Source organism: Nematolebias whitei, chromosome 3 (assembly GCF_014905685.2).
Source record: "Nematolebias whitei isolate Nwh7 chromosome 3, NemWhi1, whole genome shotgun sequence".
NCBI lineage: Eukaryota > Metazoa > Chordata > Actinopteri > Cyprinodontiformes > Rivulidae > Nematolebias > Nematolebias whitei.
The window spans coordinates 39,261,859-39,279,811 of NC_056500.1; the positions used below are offsets into that span (position 1 = coordinate 39,261,859).

At 43.8% G+C, this 17,953-nt stretch overlaps 1 protein-coding gene across 1 annotated transcript in view; it reads right to left on the reverse strand.

Moving 5' to 3' along the window:
* The window catches only part of fam184b (family with sequence similarity 184 member B), a 44,553-nt gene that overhangs the window by 20,249 nt on the left and 6,351 nt on the right, over positions 1-17,953 (reverse strand). The window contains exons 2-6 of the mRNA XM_037674333.1: positions 10,714-10,902; positions 3,193-3,867; positions 2,638-2,773; positions 1,071-1,222; positions 464-997 (exon numbers count right to left, since the gene is read on the reverse strand). Coding sequence (XP_037530261.1) covers positions 464-997; positions 1,071-1,222; positions 2,638-2,773; positions 3,193-3,867; positions 10,714-10,902 — 1,686 coding nt within the window. The remainder of the gene's footprint in view (positions 1-463; positions 998-1,070; positions 1,223-2,637; positions 2,774-3,192; positions 3,868-10,713; positions 10,903-17,953) is intronic.

The following is a 17,953-nucleotide window of genomic DNA, read 5'->3' on the forward strand; positions in this document are numbered from 1 at the left end:
TTACCAGCATCAGATTATTATCAGCATCAGATTATTATCAGCATCAGGACTTTGAACCTGCTGACAGTAAGGTGGTAGCTGTGATGGTCTGCAGCAGCAGCTCTGCAGGTGGAGCATTTAGCTTCAGATTGGTCATTTGCTGACACGCCTACTGGATTGATTGACAGGTCGCGTCTGGATCTGACTCGTGAAAAAAAAAAACACGAGAGCTGAAAAAAAGAAAAGTCTCGTACGACTTTATTCTCGTCATTTTATGGCTTTTAATAATGTCTTTCTTATCGTGGCCCTAAAGCTCTGTCGTACGTTACTGTTGAAGTCCAAACGTGAACATAAAGTCAAGTCAAATTTATTTGTCCAGCACATTTGAAACAGGAAGTGTTGCCAAAGATTGAAATAAAAACAGTTTTTTGATTTTGCAGCTGATCTGACAGCTCCAGATGTGCTCCTCTGGTTTGGTGCTGACCTCCTGGTTGGTCTTCCTCTCCGAGCTCAGAGCCTCCTGGACGCTGTTGAGTTCAGCCGCGTGCCTCCTCATCACCTCCTCTATGGCCTTCCGCACCTGCTCCTTCAGCCGCTTCCTGTCCTCCTCCGCCTTCTCCACCAGCCTCCTCTTCTCCTCCTCCAGCTTCTGCTGGACGTTGGCTCGCTCCGTCTCCACCTGCTCCATGTTCTTGTAGAGCTGGGAGCGGACCCGGACCCTCTCCACCTCCAGCTCTTTGCACATCCGATCCACCTCCTCCTCCTTCTCTCTCCTCACGCGCACCTTGAGCTCCTCCACCTCCTTGTGCAGCGCCTCCTTCTCCTCGTCTCTTTCTCCGCGCAGTCTGCTCCTGTCCTTCTCGAGCTGCTCCTTCTCCCTCTGCAGGTTGTCCCTCTCCTCCTCGGTCTCCTTCAGCAGCCTGTCCCTCTCGTCGTCGGCGTGCTTCTGGACGCGGCGCAGCTCCTCCGTCTGTGCTCTCACCATCTCGGAGCGCAAACTGGACAGGGCCTCAGCGTGCTTTGAACACACACACACACACACACACATCAGATGGAGCTCCAACAGCCCCGCAGGGTTTCACTCGTGTTACCTGTCGGATCTGCCGGGCGTGGTCGCTGTTTCGGCCGCTGCTCTGCAGCTCCAGCTCTCTGTTCCTGCTCTGCAGACGAGCCACCTGACTCTTCAGCTCCTCCAGCTCGGCACAAACACACACTTCACAGCCGCCGTGATTCAGCAGCTCCTCTGACAGACAACAAACACGCAGTGAACACGCCAACAAACACGTCCAAGCAACCGTGACCGTGAGAATTGAAACTCAGGGGTGACTTTAAAACAATCTGAAGGTGTGGATTAATAAATTATAGGCCAGGTGATTTAAGGGATTCAAACTGAAGCTTTATGTGATGGTGTTCAAGGTTTGTCACAAATTCACTGACCTTCTTTAATTTAGAGGTCAAGAATTAGATAAACAAATTTTAATTTTGCTTTGACTGGTTTGGTTTTGTCTGCTGGGTCAAATATACACACCAAACACTTTATTAGGTGCAACCAGTGAAATGCTAATGCTAATGTTAACACAAATAGCTAGTAAGCCAATCACAACAGACATGTGGACCTCGATGGTTTGAAAGAGAAAATATCCAGTGAGCAGCAGCTGCCGACAGAAAGACACGAGTAGCTCAAGAAAACACTCGCTCCAACCCAGGTCTGCAGAAAACCATCTCTGAACACACAGCAGGTCTCTCTTGCAAACGAGTCGTTGTGACTCAATGAGACTAACCTGTCTAAATAAAGCGCTCTCCAAACGTTTGGAAATTAAGAGTCCCGATTCACTGGACGTCAATCGATCACCTTTGGGACGTGGTGGAACGGGAGGTTCACGTCAGAGATGAGCAGCTGATAAATCTGCACCAACGCTGATGCTATCAGGTGGATTAAAACATCTGGACTGTTTTCAACACCTCCTTGAATTTTATGTCCTAAAGAATTAGAACAGTTCTAAAGACATTAGCGGTCCAGACCAGGTGCACCTAATAAAGTGACCAACAATGAAATATTTCCTGTGAGCTGGGACGAGCTGACCCCGGTGCCCTGCTTTAGATGTAGCAGCTTAGTCTAGAGCAGGGCTATTGAACTCCCGGCCCATGGGTGACTTCAATCCGGCCCACTTAATTAGTTTGTTTGTGGGTTTGGGTTTAGGGTTCTGTTTGATTCAATGCAATAAAATAAACACATTTAAAAGGTAAGAGATCATTGTAAACTTTAGTTTATGATTTTAATCACTGGACGTCCGCCCCCCTGAGCAGTTTAGTTGAATAGCCCTGGTCTAGAGAGACTGTCAAGTCCTGTATAATTTGACAGTGGATTAGACTTTCCATTGTTAAAAAAAAAGGATCATAATACCACGCCTCTTGAAGTACAGGTTCTGATGGTTATAATAATGAATGGGAACACTGGGTTTCTTGATTGAGTTCAGTATTTTCTTCAGAAATCAGAGGTCTGTTGTCAGTAACTAAAGAACCACATGGCACTTTATCAAGAAGGCAGCATGTTTTCACCTTGTTAGTTGGCTACAACATTTCTGTTTCAGTGGTCATGGCCCCCCGCGGGCCACCACTTGGCTGTGCCCCTGTGTGACGTGCAGACCCAAGGACTACCTGCTCTGCTCTGCAGCTCGTCCTCCTGCAGCAGCAGCCTCTCCTTGGCGACCGCTAGCTCCTCCTCTGCCCGTTTAGCCACGCCCTCCGCCTCCAGCACGCACTTTCGATCCAGCTCCAGCTCCTCCTCCAAATCCTGGGGGGGGGGGGGGGTGCAGAGAAAAGATAAGGGGTGATCAGAAAAAAGCAACAAATTCAACACAGAGGGAGAGAAAGAAGACAGGATAAAAAGAGAGTGTGGGTTGGAAAGTGACACGTGGGGAGTCAGGGAACGCTGAGCTCTTAATGGTCAGCTGTGGGGGCTCATGTCAGCTTTGTAACAGGCCTCGTGTGTGAGGAGCTAATGGTGGCTCTGCACCGAGTCTGTCCGGCTCCAGCTGCTCATTAGCAGATAGTTGTCAGAGGGAGCAGCACTCAGGGAGGGCAGCCGGTGGTTAGCCTAGCATGACCTCCTTCCATCAACTCCACCATTAGACGGTGGCGTCGAGTACAGGAAGCTGAAACTCTTCGGCTCATGTTTACTTCCTGTTGCTCAGAGCGCGCCCGTGTGCGTACCTGGATTCGCTCCTGAAGTTTCACCGTGCTCCTCTTGTTCTCAGCCAGCCTCTCTAAGTGGCTCTCTACCTCCGCTTCAGCCCTCTTCACTCGTTCTCGCAGGGCGCTGTGCATCCCTTTCTTCTCCTCCTCCTCCCTCTCCTCCCATCTCCGCCGCTCCTCCCGCCACGCAGCCTCTATCTTCTTCCTCGTGTCCTCCTCCTCCTCGGTTAGATCGATCAGCTTCTGCTCCCACTGCTCCCGCTCCTCTTTGACAGCTCGCCTCTTCTCCTCCTCTGCTTGCTCGCGCTCCTCCCTCAGTACCTTCAGCTCCTCCAGGAGAGCTTTCTCTCTTTCCAGGTCCCCGTTCTTTTCTGTCCTTCTCTCCTCCTCCTCTTTCTCCTTCTCCTCATCTTCTCGCTGCCTCTCGTCCAGTTTCCTCCGTTCCTCCTCGTCGGCTGCTTCCCGAAGATCCTCACATCTGGCGTTCAGCTCCTGGATCTGCTCCCCAACTCGCTCCAGGTCTTTGCCCAGCCTCAGGTTCTCCTCCTGCGCAGCACTGAGCTCAGTTTTGGCCTCCTGGAGCGCCTCCTCTGCAACCTGGAGCTTCTCCTCAAACTCTTTTCTCAGCTCCGCTTCAGTCTCGCGCTCCCTTTCCTCCGCCTGGATGCGGAAGAACTCGAAGTCAGCCTGAACCTGGAGGCACAGAGGATGTAATTAAAACAGTGGAATAATGAGCAAAAACATGTTTTATTACGAAGTTCAATATTATGTTTATGAATCTGATGACAGAAACATCTCACTGAAGTGGGAACAGGCACAACTAAAGGCTGTAAAGTTACATGGTACAAGTAAAAACCTCTGGAAGAGCATTTTGTAAAAACTATGTTGCTTGGCAGCAGCAGGTCAGTAAAGATGGGCAGAGGTTCACATCTGCAAAACATGTGGCAAAAGAGAGTGGAACAATCTCAGAACTACAGAAATTACATTTCCTGTGAAAAGTGTGAATGCTTGTTGCGGCATTAATGTTTTGCTGAAAGCTGCTGAAGAAGCTGAAACCAGCTGAAAAGGCTTCATCGCTGAACTGTTAGTGCGAGCTGAATTTGAACAGCTGACATTTGCTGAGAGCGGGAAAATAAAAGCGGAAATCAGCAGAAAAAAATTTCTTAAATGCGTAGAAAAAGCTGAATAGAGCAGAAATGCAGCAGAAAGGAGAATAATTAGATTAAATAGGCTGGGAGATTATACAAAAATCATAAAATCAGCAAATAAAGAGACGGAAATTAGCAGAAAAAGCTGAAATTGGCTAAAAAGTAGCTGAAAAGGCTGAAATTAATGCTAAAAGGAGCATAAAAAGTTGACATTGTTTTAGAAAGAAGTACAAAATGCTAAAACTAGCAACAAAAATAGCAGAAAAAGGAGCTAAAGTTAGCTGAATATTACCAAAAGGGTAGCTGAAAAGGCCGAAAAAAGCTGAATTTCACAGAGAGAAGAAACCGAACCAGAACCAAAGCTGAAATGAGCAGTAAAAGATTGAAACAGCCCAAAGAGGACGTGGAGAGAGCTCCGTTCATGTTCAATGAGAGAAACGTGGCTGAAACAGCTGAATATTCCCAAAGGTTCAAACTGAACACATGCCAAAAGTCACAGCATGAATGTCCTGAATGAGCCGAACGTTTTGAGACGTGAAGTGTTGAAATAAAACAAAAACTGCAGAACGAGATACATGCCGAAAAACGTAGAGAAGAAAAACGGAGGTCGATGGAGAGAACGATTTAGAAACATTCACACAAAAATGTTCCACATTGGAAAACTGTAAAAGCTTTGAAGATCCCACGACTTCCCAATCATCGCCTGTACACACAGTTCATTGTGCCATCCACAAATGCTGCTTAAAGCTCTATCGCACAAAGAAGAAGCCGTTACGTGGACACCGTCCAGAAACGTCTTCTCTGGAAGCTCGTTTAAAATGGACTGAGACAGAGTGGAGACCTGTTCTGTAGTCGAACGAAACAAAATTAGACGTTTGCTTTACAAGCCACTGCCCGGTGTGAGCGCACAGTTCAAACGCATGCTTCTCTGATGGTATGGGGGTGCACTATTCCTTACAGCATGGGCAGCTTATACATCTGGAAAGGCACCCAGATGTAATGATTTACAGGTTTCACATCATAAGCTGCCATCCAGACAACATTTCTTCCACAATGCTAAACGGCTTCTTAGTAGAAGAGAGCTGAAGTGACCTGCCTGCAGTCCAGACTCTCATCGAGTGAAAACATTTGATGCGTTCTGAAACGACTCAGGACTGTTGTACAACTAATCCTCCATTAACCAAGAACGGGACAAAATTCTTTACAAGACCTCCAACAAACGGTCTCCAGAGTTTCTAGACGTGAACCGATTCAAAGAAGAGGAGATGCTTCACAGATGTGCACCTGGTCCAGTCTTAAGGTGTTGGAGATGAGCTGCTGCCATCAAACTAAAAAAAAAGTATTTAATCCAGAAATCGGTAGTTTCTTAGTTAAAACATCTGTTATATTTACTGTTTCGTTGTGAATAAAATGTAGTTTTAGAGGTTTGACAATCATTGAACTCTGTTTTAATTTGCACACAACATTTCATGTTTTTAAGTCTGAGTTGTTTTATTTCACTTTAAAGCCGCGTCTCAAACAGAACATCGTGAAAAAGTTCTACATTTTTCATTTCAGAAAGTCATTTATTACATAGATTCATTACACACAGAGTGAAATATTTCAAGCCTTTATTTCTTGTTTTATGATGATTATGGCTTACAAATAATGAAAAACCCAAACTCAGGGTCAGAAAATTAGAATATTCCAATACATCTGCGATTACAATTCAAATATTTCACTTTGTGTGTAAAAAATATTGAACTTGTCCACGATGTTGTAATGTTTTTAGATGCACCTTTAAACATTTAAGACACTTTTATATCTCACCGTTAATGCATTTTTGCAGGAATAATTAAAAAAAAAGCTACATTTTATTTCAAAGACGTTTAAGATCTGAGGACTGTGTGCAGTGAGCAGCATGCGAGCGCTTTGAAAATGACCCGACTGTTGCCAGAAAGAGCAATTAGTTGCAGAGTTTTGACATCCGAACATTACAGAGTTTGTGGCAAAGCATCATTACCAGCCCACGCTGTGAGGCCAGGCAGGCTGAAGACAGAAACACTTTTATTTTTTAAATTCTGGCTGCTTTAGTCCCTGATGAGTGAAGACGCTGCGAAATTACACTGAAAATAAAACACAAGGTTTTAGATGCTGTCAAAATATAACGTTTTAATAAAACAGCTCACCAGATGTTTAAGTTTATTACAGCCATTTTAAAACTTTATCATTAAAATGAATGGAAATGAATCATTGAATCATTTTCTCCGAGTGTAAATGAATCTGTTTGTTGATCAAATGTTTTCACGGCTCACAGCGTGGGCGCCTTCAGCAGCCGCGTCAAGTTGAATATTTATGTCAGGTTGTCACATTTCTTCCTTTTCAGACAACACAGCTCACAGCGCAGACTTAACAATTAGACGACAAGTCGAATGTTCAGATTTAGAGACGTGGACGATCCTGCCCCGGATGTCTGAAGGAGACCGAGCACCGAGACGCAGGCAGCAGATTCTTAAAACTGGTCTCTATGTCCAGATCAGTGCAGAGTCTGCAGCTTTCCCCCGATTCAAAGACCACTATCTGCAGAATAGAAAAGTCCAAGTTGATGCAAAAACATCCCTGGGAATAAATAACAACGCGTGTGTTTCTGTCCATGTGAGGTTGGACTGGAATATTCTTTAAACGGGATCATCTTTAAAATGTCCTGTACGACCAACCTGTGAGGATCTGTGCTCTTCTTTTATTTATTCAGGTTTTCTTTATATTTCTGTGTGAATGTTTAGAAATCATTCTCACTATTGAGATCCATCATCCTGTACGAGTTTCAACAACGTTCTGTTAATTTTTTTTTGTCTATTTCGACAATTCATGTCAAAACGTTCGGCTCCTTCGGGACATTCCTACTGAGACTTTTGGTATTTGTGTAATTTTTACTTTTTGAGATATTAAGCTTTGTCGGCCATCTTTTTCTTTTAAAAAATGACCTACTTCTTCACGTCCTTCAAACCCTTTGAGCTGTTAACAACCTTTTACTGCTCATTTCAAAAGTCAAAGTCACTTTATTGTCAAAAACTGCAATATGTACAGCCCAAACACAGGATTGAAATTACATTACTCTCAGACCCCGGTGCAACAATAACCATTTAACATTAAAACATTTAATAAACATAAGCATAAAATGAAATAATAAAAGTATGATACTGTCATTTCAGCTTTGTTGTGCTATTGTTCTGCTTCTTTCTGTTAACTTCATTTTTTTCCTGCTTGCAGCTGCTTTCTAGGTATTTTTTCTTCAAATTTTATCTCTTTTTTTTTTTTTGCCTTTTGTGCTTCTTCTAAAAATTTTAATTGTATGCATCTTTCAATTTCAATTTCAGCTTTTTCAGCTACTTTTTTTGCTCATTTCTGAGTTTTTCTGTGCTAATTTTAGATTTTTATTATTTTTTTATTCAGCCTCTCTATGCACAATTCAGCATATTCTGCTCATTTATGCACTTTTCAGCTTTTATTTTCCTGCTTTCAGCAAATGTCAGCTGTTCAAAATCAGCTCACGTTACAAGTTCACTCATTCAGCAGCTTTCAGTAAAAATCTTTCAGCAACAAGCGTTCAGTTTGCATGTTCACAGGAAAGGACATTTGTCTAGTTTCCCTGTAGTTTCCTGTGTTGATCAGCTCTCCTCAGCGTTTTCTGACTGCTCCTGCCTCGCCCGCTCTCACATGACCTAGCTGTCTCTCTCCCAGGTCATCAGGCCATTAGTCCTGTGTTTTTACATTGTAAGGTCTGGCCCTGATCGGCCTGGCGCAGGTCTTCCCTGGTTCTGCGCAGCCTTGGTTGTTTTTGCATGTTGGCCAGATCATCACGGCAAAACCGGTGTAAATCAAGGAGCTCGTGCTGTCGATCGTCGTCCTCTCATCAAAAAATGGTTCAACCAGAGAAGAGAAATAGTGTTATGTGTTGTCATCACTGTATTTTCCCATATGGTGGTGAAATTGGCTCTCTGCAATTGACCCATACACCACCAGGTGGAGCAGTGGGCAGCTATTGAGGGTGCCCAGGGAGCGATTGGGGATAGGGTGTCCTGCTCAGGGACACCACAAGATGTGCAATGACTGGGGACTGAACCCAGGGCCTTCGGGTCCCGAGTCAGCTGCCCTGCCTCTAGACCATCTCGGCCTCCCTGTCACTCAAAGAAACACAGCAGATACACTGATGAGAGTGCATGAGGACGTACAGCAGCATCACGCCCATACAGGAGTGCAAGTCGACGTAAGAAGGTAAGCTAGTGCTAGCTAATGTTAGCTTGTTGCTTCTAGTTGTGCATACACCGCAGGCATGAACTGATCAAAGTCCTGCAGCCTGTTGACGTCAGACCTTCAATGGACCTCTGGATCTCTTATGGCCTTTATGCATTGTAAGGCCCGGCCTGGACTGGCCCGACCCAGGTTCCGCGCCGGGTTATGAGTGTTGGCATTGGGCAGTCTGCCCCAGTTTCAGCTCCTCTTTTGGAACCCAGAGACCTGGGGTTCCATTTGGGCTGGGCTGGTGCTGCAGATTTGATGTCAGCAGACTGCTGGCCATTGATTGGTTCACTAGCTGTGTGTGTGTGTGTGGGGGGGGGGGGGTTCAGGTCACTGGCGAATCATACTTCCAGCGACTGCTCCTTACTGCCATTTCCTGCAGCTACTGCTTCTGGCCCGTTGTGTGATAGAGAGAGATCCTATTTGTCTTTAGAAAAAATGGCACCGCAGAAGATGGCACCGGGGACCCGGACAAACGACGAGGCACAGTTACTGCTGAGCTGAGATTAGATCATCTCGACCACATCGAGGTGGCACTCTGCTGAAAGCAAACAAAACCAGGGCAGACCAGGCCGACTGCAGCCGACCCAGACCAGACCTTACAACGCAAAAGTGTTTAGGAAACCTTTATATTCTGTTTTCATCTTTGTTTGTCACTGGAGCGGTGTGTTCTCTGTAACCACTCATGAGTTAGCCCTCCTGAGCTTCCACTGTGGGTTTTGATGACTGTTGTTTCTCAGCTGCCACAACAGCACGTTCATTCTTATTAATCAGTCGTTATTGATTTTATTTCTCAAGCTCCCTGTGTCTTGTCTCATGACCAATAACCACGACACAACCCTAGAACTGAGAAAGGGAGTACTTTCTTTTTCACAAGACTGAATTCTATCTGCTTTGAATTTGAATCAAATAAAGACAAAATATAAATTAAGTAACTAAGATGGCACATTTTGGGAAAGTTTATTTTCCAAAAACGTCCCCAGATAAGCAGCACGGTGTTCGGGGTCTCTGTTGATGTTTGGTCGTGGAACACGAAGTAAAACTGAGCCTGAAACAGGAAGTCTCGCCTGTGACAGTTTTGATTTGTGGCTCCAGCTGGGAGTTTACTTCTAAACGACACCGGTCCCAATCACGTCACTGCCTGAACAGCCGAGAGCGTAACACTGCACCAACCCACGTGCACATACGAGTGAAAACCTAAACCGAGTGGGACGACCCAGACGTGGCCTGCTGCCACGGTGCTAGACTAAGATCCTATCATGCTGATGAGTTGTAGTCAGACCTTAAAACGATGTTATGCAAACGTCATGCTAAAAGAACGAGTAGTGATGACTCTCAGCAACTACCACACCAAATATTATCCCAGTATCTGTAAAACTGACCGAGTCACAGGTGTTTGTGTTTGCTAAGATAAACTAGTGGCCATCCTTAACTGGAGTGACTCCAAAAACAAGACCGCCCAATTATTATTTTTTTACGTTCCATTAAGTTCTACCAAGTGTTTCATGAGATATTTTGCTAACAGACAGTGTCAACTCCAACAGTTATTTTACCATACCATATATATTTTTATTTTATACCATTTATTTTGGACTTGGGCATTGATTGGAGATGACTCTCAGCTTTACAGTCACACCAAACATCTGTAAAATGAATTGGCTGTAGTGGTAGAGTTGGCTATAGTGGCCATCTTGATTCGGTTGATTCCAACGGTTACCCAGTTGTAGATGTCCACCTAATGATTATGTGGAAGAGAAATTATAGTATGTTATGATTACTTGCAAATGAAGAAATGTTATTTTGGTTACAGAATCATAAGTTCTGAACTGGGGGGACAGAGCAGCCATGGGTTGTGAAGCTCATCTTTAGTGACTGGTTCTGCACGCTCGGATCACGAGCACCTCCTCAAAGCTGATTGGCGCACAGGCCTGACTGCACAAATCACGTGCCTCCTAAAGGTTATATAGACTTTCTGCTTTGTTTTTGACTCCTGCCACAACTTCTGCAGACACTTTGTACTCTGTCAAACTTGTGATCTGCTATATCGCTTAATAAATGTTAGAAAAAAAAGTCTTATTTATATCTCGTAACAACTGTAACAGCATTGTCCCACCTGGGCACCAACTCGCTGCTGCTCATCCAGAGACTCCTGCAGCTCGAGGAGGCGTGTCCTCAGCGCTGACCCCTCCCCCTCGTGGCACGTCTCCATCAGGATACGGTGCAGCTCGTCGTGGTGGGCGTGGCTTAAGGCCTGCAAGGCTGCCTCTTGTTCCTCGTTCCTCATATTCAGAGAATAAATCACCTGGAAAATATCAACAACAAAAAAATTAAGGAAAAGTACAAAGTGCAAATTCTTTATTTGCCATTTGTGCACAGAGCAACAATCCAGGCACATTGGAATTATTGTGCGGAGCTTCTCTGTCATAGTAAAATAAACACTGAAACAACACTAAATAAATAAAATAAAAAGAAGAACAAAGTGGTTTCTATCTACACTGAACAGAAAGTAAACCAAGTCACATGACCAGTGAAGTTAGGTAGTGTAGGGTTATTATTGCACCTGATCAGTATTGTTTTTCCATCATTTGACTGTGGCAGGGAAACAATTATTACAAAACCTTGTCCTATGGGTGAGGATGCTATCTGCTCTACTGTGTCTCAGGTTATATGAACATTTTTTGTGTCTGATAAGAGAGTGAGCTGGATGAAGCGAGTCCTTGATGATTCCAGCTGCTCTTTTTTGACAGCGCTGTACAGGTACATACATCAAGTCCATGGAAGGAAGTTTTGTTCCTGTGATCCACTCTGCTGTCTTTATGACTCTTTGCAGTGCCTTCCTTTTTGCTTGTGTGGTGTTCCCATACCAGACAGTGATGCCTGTGGTTAGGATACTCCCTATCAGTCCTCTATAGGACTGGGTGAGAGGGCACTGGTTCAGACCTGCTTTCCTGAGTGAGCAGCCTAAAGAAGTAAAGACTGTGTTGGGCTTTTTTCACTGTGGCTGTGGTGATGATAGATCTTATCAGGTCCGATGTAACCTTCAGTGCCAAGAATGGCTGTCAGCTCTCCCTACCTCAGCCTTTTTAATGATAAGAGGCTGTAATGGGGGAAGGTTCTTCCTGAAGTCCAATATGATTCATTTGGTCTTGTCTGTATTGAGGATGAGGTCGTTCTCTATATGTTATAATGTTGTCTACCAGAGTCCTGTAGCCTGACTCGTTCCCCTCCTGGATGAGCCTCAATACAGAGGTGTCATTAGCATATTTCATAACGATGGTGTTGTGCTGAGTGGAGACGCAGTCATAAGTGTACAGGGTAGAGTTTAGGGCTGAGGCATAAGCTGTGACAACTGGGTCCCCCTCCTTAACGAACAGATCAGGAGGGAAATACGATAAAAAAATCAACACTCACTGGGTTTTTAAGTTAGATTAAATCAATTTTATGTTAGCTAACGTTACAATAGCAACAACACCTGTTGGAAAATACCCAAACGTCCACGTACGTAGATCTCTACTGATCTGGGCTCCTCTGTCTTGCCAGCTTATGCCGTCCCTCTGCAGAGTTTTTCTTATTTTGTTGTCACACTTCCATGGTTCAGATCAGGAATTAATTGTCCCTGAACCCAATTACTGGTTGTGCCAACCCGTGGCAGCAACAACAACAGTCGAGGGTTTGCAATGCTTGGCGATGAGTCTTTAACATGGCTGCTGTGTTCTGGATCATCGAGAACCTAAACGTTCTTGAGCTTCAGGACAGACTGATGGTTGGACGTTCTCTTTCAGGATTTTTCTGGTAGAGAGCATAATTCATGGTTCCATCCAGGTCCTAATGCAGCCCCAGACCATCACACTACCACCCCCATGTTTCACTGTTGATATTATGTTTTTCTGAAATGCAGCATTAGTTTTGCACCAGATGTTTTTAAAAGTTTCCTTTTTGTGTCTTCACTCCACAGAACATTTTCCCAAATGTCTTTGGGATCCTCAGGATGTTTTCTGGAAAATGTGAGACGAGCCGTTGTCTTCCCTTCGGTCAGCGGGGGTTTTGGACATGGAAATGTCCCAAGGATAACATTTTTGCCTTTCTTATTCTTGAATCTTGAACTCTGATCTTACCTGAGTCAACAAAGACCTGCAGAGCTTCAGATGTTGTTCTGGGACCTCCTTATGTTCCATACTACGTCTCCTGGATGAGTCACTGGGCTCTTGGACTAATGTTTGTCTGAAAACACTCCTGGAAAGAATCACCACTGTTCCATGTTTTATCCATTCCCCTACTTAAGTGCTTTCTTTATTCTACAGGTCTGTCAGTAATCAGGCCTGGGTGTGAAAAAGCATATTCTGAATTTATTCGAGTTAGCTTTGATATGATCATTTGTTTGCAGACAAAAGAGCGAAAACAGAAGAAATCTGTGAGGGCAAACCATTTTTCACAGCACTGACGATACAAAGCAGCTGCTTTGACAAACTGTGTGCATCCACTGTTACCACAATCCAGTTTCACACGGTGAGCCCGGCCGACACGCGCGACACTCTCTCCCGCTTCCACATATAGAACATGAGCAACACTCTGCATGAAATATGGCCCGTTCCTCCACACACGCTTCACTTTAACCTCTATGCCATGCAGCCAGTGTCATCAGGAGCATCTCCCGGTGACCCTGACGTCTCACTTACCCACTTCCAGAAGTGTGTGTGTGTGTGTGTGTGTGTGTGTTTGTGTTTGTGTGTGTGTGTGTGTGTGTGTGTGGGCAGGAGACCCACAGGCTCATATTTTACCCAGACGCCTCTCTGTCTGCAGCACACAGCTTGCCCAGTCCTGATGGACATTCTGTCCATGCATGCGGTGTGTGTGAGAGGCGACATGTTGCCAATGTCTCTTATACACACACACAAACAGACGTGTGCACACGCACTATAATCTAACAAGTAAAGGTACTTGTCGTGTATTTCCTGGTTTAGACTGTCTCTTGGATCATGTCAGTCAAACATAAGTCCAGTTTGTCACATTGACTCATCTGTAAAATCACAGTGAATGACCTTTGCCTCGACAACAGTGACTCAATAGAGTTTTGAAACAACGACAGGCTCTGAGAGGGGTGTGTGTGTGTGTGTGTGTGGGGGGGGGGTTCTTGGTTGGCCTCTTGAGTCTTTTTGAAAGTGAAAGCAAGAAGAGCCCTGTGAGCGACTGTTTGACAGCAGTTCTTGTCAGACTCCTTAAGGATGCAGACCAGCCAGGCACTGACATCCTGAAGGAGCAAAACGCTTTGTTGATTGTTGAACACCAAGGTGCTATTAAAGTGTTGAAAAGGCCGAACCTCTTCAGGAAAGAGTTTGTAACTTTGGCTGCAGGGATTTAGTTTGCTCAGCTGTCAAACCATCAGGGAGTTGAGTCGTGATGCAGGCTGATGTGAACTGGCTCCAAGTCAGAACTGACATTTGTGCTGGACGGCCCCAAGATCAGGACCAGGGGTAGACCAGGGGTAGACCAGGGGTATAGGCAACTTTTTTTTCAAATGGCCAAATCAAGATATTTGAAGCAATCAAAAGGACGCCACAAGAATTAGAAGATACATTTTCTTTAAGACAGATAACAGTATCCAGGCTTGGTCATTTTGTAGCATAGTTAGCACGCTTGTTAAAATTACGTCTCCCCAATACGCTTTAAGAATACACACATGCTTTTATGACAGCAAATTTGTTTGCTTATAATATCCAAAATCAAAATGGGTACATGTTCAGTTCAGTTCTGGAAACACGACTTCAAAATGTGTTAGCCTATCTTACTGGTAGTCCAAATATTTTTGATGTATTTGCACAAGATGTTTAATTTAGACTTCCTTAAGTTTCATTCATAAAATTCAAGTTTTCGTCAACTTATTTAAAACCTGTTTTCCTTTTCAATTAGGGGCATTGGGGCTGGATGAAGATTGTCCGAAGGACCCAATTTGGCCCTCAGTCCAGACATTGCCTGGTGTAGACCAGTTAAGTTGCTCCACACTGAAGATGAAGAACATTTGATACCTTCTCAAAGCAGAATCTTTTGGGAGCTTTCAGAGTTTTCTCTGGTCTGAAATGGTTTTATAACACTTTCTGATGTGTAGAAAAAAAAAACAACAACTTATTTTTGCCATCACGGCTGTAAAACCTCCCAGCTGTTGATGCCTTTATCTTTACAAGACCAAAATGATAGCCAGTTTTTATAACCTCTATAAAATGTACTAAATTTGCCCATTTCATGTTTACTCTGCCAGATTTGTAAATCTGTAAGTCTGTTGGTGGGTTTAGGGTTTATTCAATCAACCTTTATTTAGACAGGTAATCCCATTGAGCCTCGAGGACTCATTTACAAGAGAGACCTGATTTCAACAAAGAATGATGACAACAATGGACAACAGCAACAACAATAAACAATTATAAAAAGTCATACTGCAGTTTTTTGTTTGTTTGTTTTTTACAAATAGGATGGCTAAAAGAAAAAGGTAACAAAAAAACAGCTAGATTCTAAGGCGAATGTAGAAAACTAAAAACAGGAACATGGTGTAGAGGCAGGGCAGCCGGCTTGGGACCCGAAAGTCCCAGGTTCAATCCCCAGTCACTGCACGTCACGTGGCGTCTCTGGGCAGCACACCTCTTCCCCAAAATGCCCCCCCGGGCGCTTTCAATAGCTGCCCACTGCACCACCTGGTGGTGGATGGGTTAAATGCAGAGACTAATTTCGCCATTGTATGGAAACATACAGTGCTGACATTGTGATGACATTATTATTATTATTATTATGTCTGCGTTGGTCCCTGCCAGGAGTCCAACAGGTTCTTAAAGCCACTTAGAGAGGTCATGGTCGAGAGCTTCAATTGTTTTTGTAAGGTATTCCAGGAAACAGGAGCGGAGTAGGAGAAGGCCCTTTTGCCTAGTTCAGTCCTCATTGAGGGAACACTGCAGGTAATAATGTTCTGAGAGCGCACGCTGTAGCTGCACTCACACAGAGACATGTAGGAGGAGATGTATGAAGGCAGCAGACCAAGAAGTGATTTAAAGATGAAAATGTACCAGTGGGAGAGTCTGCGTGAAGTTAATGATGTCCAGTTAACCAGTGAATACAGGGTGCAGTGGTGGGTACGATAATCACAGCCAGTTATGAATCTTAGTGCACCATGATAGACAGCATCCAACATCTGCAGGGTTCTTGTAGGAGCGTTCATGTAAATAATGTTACCGTAATCAATGGAGGGAAGGAAAGTCACAGATACAAGGCGTTTTCTAGCATTCAGAGTTAGACAGGACCTGTTTCTGAAAAAGAAACCCAGTTTAACTTTCAGTTTCTTTACCAAGTTTTCCACATGGAGCTTGAAAGAGAGATGTGAGTTGACCAAGATACCCAAATATTTATAGGAATCAACAAACTCAATGGGGACACCATTTGAGGATAAAATCGGAGGAAGAACTGCTGGGACCAACTTCCTATTTGAAAAAAGCATCCCTTTGGTTTTGTCGGCATTTAGGACAAGTTTGAGGTGGAACAAATCAGTCTGGATGTAGTTGAATGCAGATTTCAAAAGCTGGAGAGCCTTAGCAACAGTTTTAGCTCGACAATAAACAACTGTGTCATCAGCATAGAAATGTATGGATGCATTAGGGATGTTTTTACCTACATTGTGTATGTAGATTGTAAAGAGGGTGGGTCCTAAGACAGAGCCTTGTGGTACACCATTGTTGAATGATAAATAACTGGAGGAAGTACCATTATGTTGAACACATTTAAACATATTTCTGTCAAATTTAGAGCGAAATCACCGGAGTTTCAGTTTACAACTACCTCATACCTGCTGGGTTGTTTTTGTAATCTTCACTGCTCCACATCGGCCCCAATGTTAATTTGTTTTAGAAAATATTCATATTGAACCCATTTATTTGTGCAAAAGGAACAAATTCAACTTGAAACGCGGTTTAAAAGTAGGTGGATGTGAATAAAACCTAACGTTGAACAGTCGTTTATCTAACCTTGCAGCTCTCGCACAGATTTCGAAAGAAAAATGTCATATAAGGATGGACGATATTTATTAGACTCATCACCAGTAATAGAAAGTAATGAAGTGCTTTTAATAAATTAAACATCGATGGCTTGGGCACCGTTTCCAGAGGTTTGTTGTGTTTGTTTAGTTCTGGTCTGTGGATCAGGGTTGGGATGACACATAAACCTGAGCAAAGTATCTTAAAATGGACCTTCAGGCACTTTATCATCAGCAGCCTGCCACAGATGCAACTTGTTTCCATATTTTTTTAGGTATATCAATAAATAATGCATTTTTACCAATGTAAAATATTATTTTAGCTCCAACGATGTAATTAGCTGAAAGCATAATGCATACAGATGATCGACGGACAGATGATGCAGCTCTCAGGTCCTGCGTCAGGTCTTTGCTGGATTTGTTTTTCTTCTGAAAGACATGATTTGGTTTAACACTTCTTTTGTGGCTGGCACGGTGGAGCAGTAAGGTTTCAGGTTTGCCTCCTACCCGGGGTCCATCTGTGTGGAGTTTGCATGTTCTTCCTGAGGTTTTCTCTGAGGCGAGAGTGTGAAAATTTGTGTGTCACATTTTAAAGTTTGCTGATGATGCTGTCATCCTGTCCCTTCTCAGCAGTGATGACCCAGACCCCAGGCCTGTGGTCGGGAACTTCATTGGATGGTGTGGGTCTTCCTTTTTAAAGTTAAATTCAAGGATTCAAGGTTCTTTACTATCATTCACACCACATGTGGCACATGAAGTGGAACAAAATTGTATACACAGGGTCCCAGTTACATTCAACAATAGCAACAATAAAGTGTAAAACGAAACAGTAAATAAGGCTCTAAGATATCAACTAAGATATACGCTAAATGAACGACAAATGGTACGCCAAAAGTCTTTTGGTGTACCATTTGTCGTGCGTTTAGCGTTTTGGCAAAAGATCTAATAAGATATTGGCTAATGTCACTAAATGTTTCTAAGACAAAGGAGATGGTCATTGATTTTAGAAAGACTCTTCAGCGTCGAGGTGGTGCATCAGTATAAATATCTTGGAACTGTTCTTGATGACAAACTGACCTTTGACCCCCATGTGAACCCACTTTGTAAAAAGGGCCACCAGAATGTATTTTTATAGGAAGCTCTGTGGTTTTAATGTTGAATCTACTTTTATGAGAATGTTTTATTCATGTTTCATTGAGTCTCTTTTAACTTTCACTTTCATTGGCATGTTTTGGATTAAGATGCACAAGCAAGAACAAACAATCGGGGATTGTCAGGATGTGCAGCTAAACTGCTGGCATAGCTCTACAGAACCTCACTGACCTACAGAACCTCATAGCTCTAC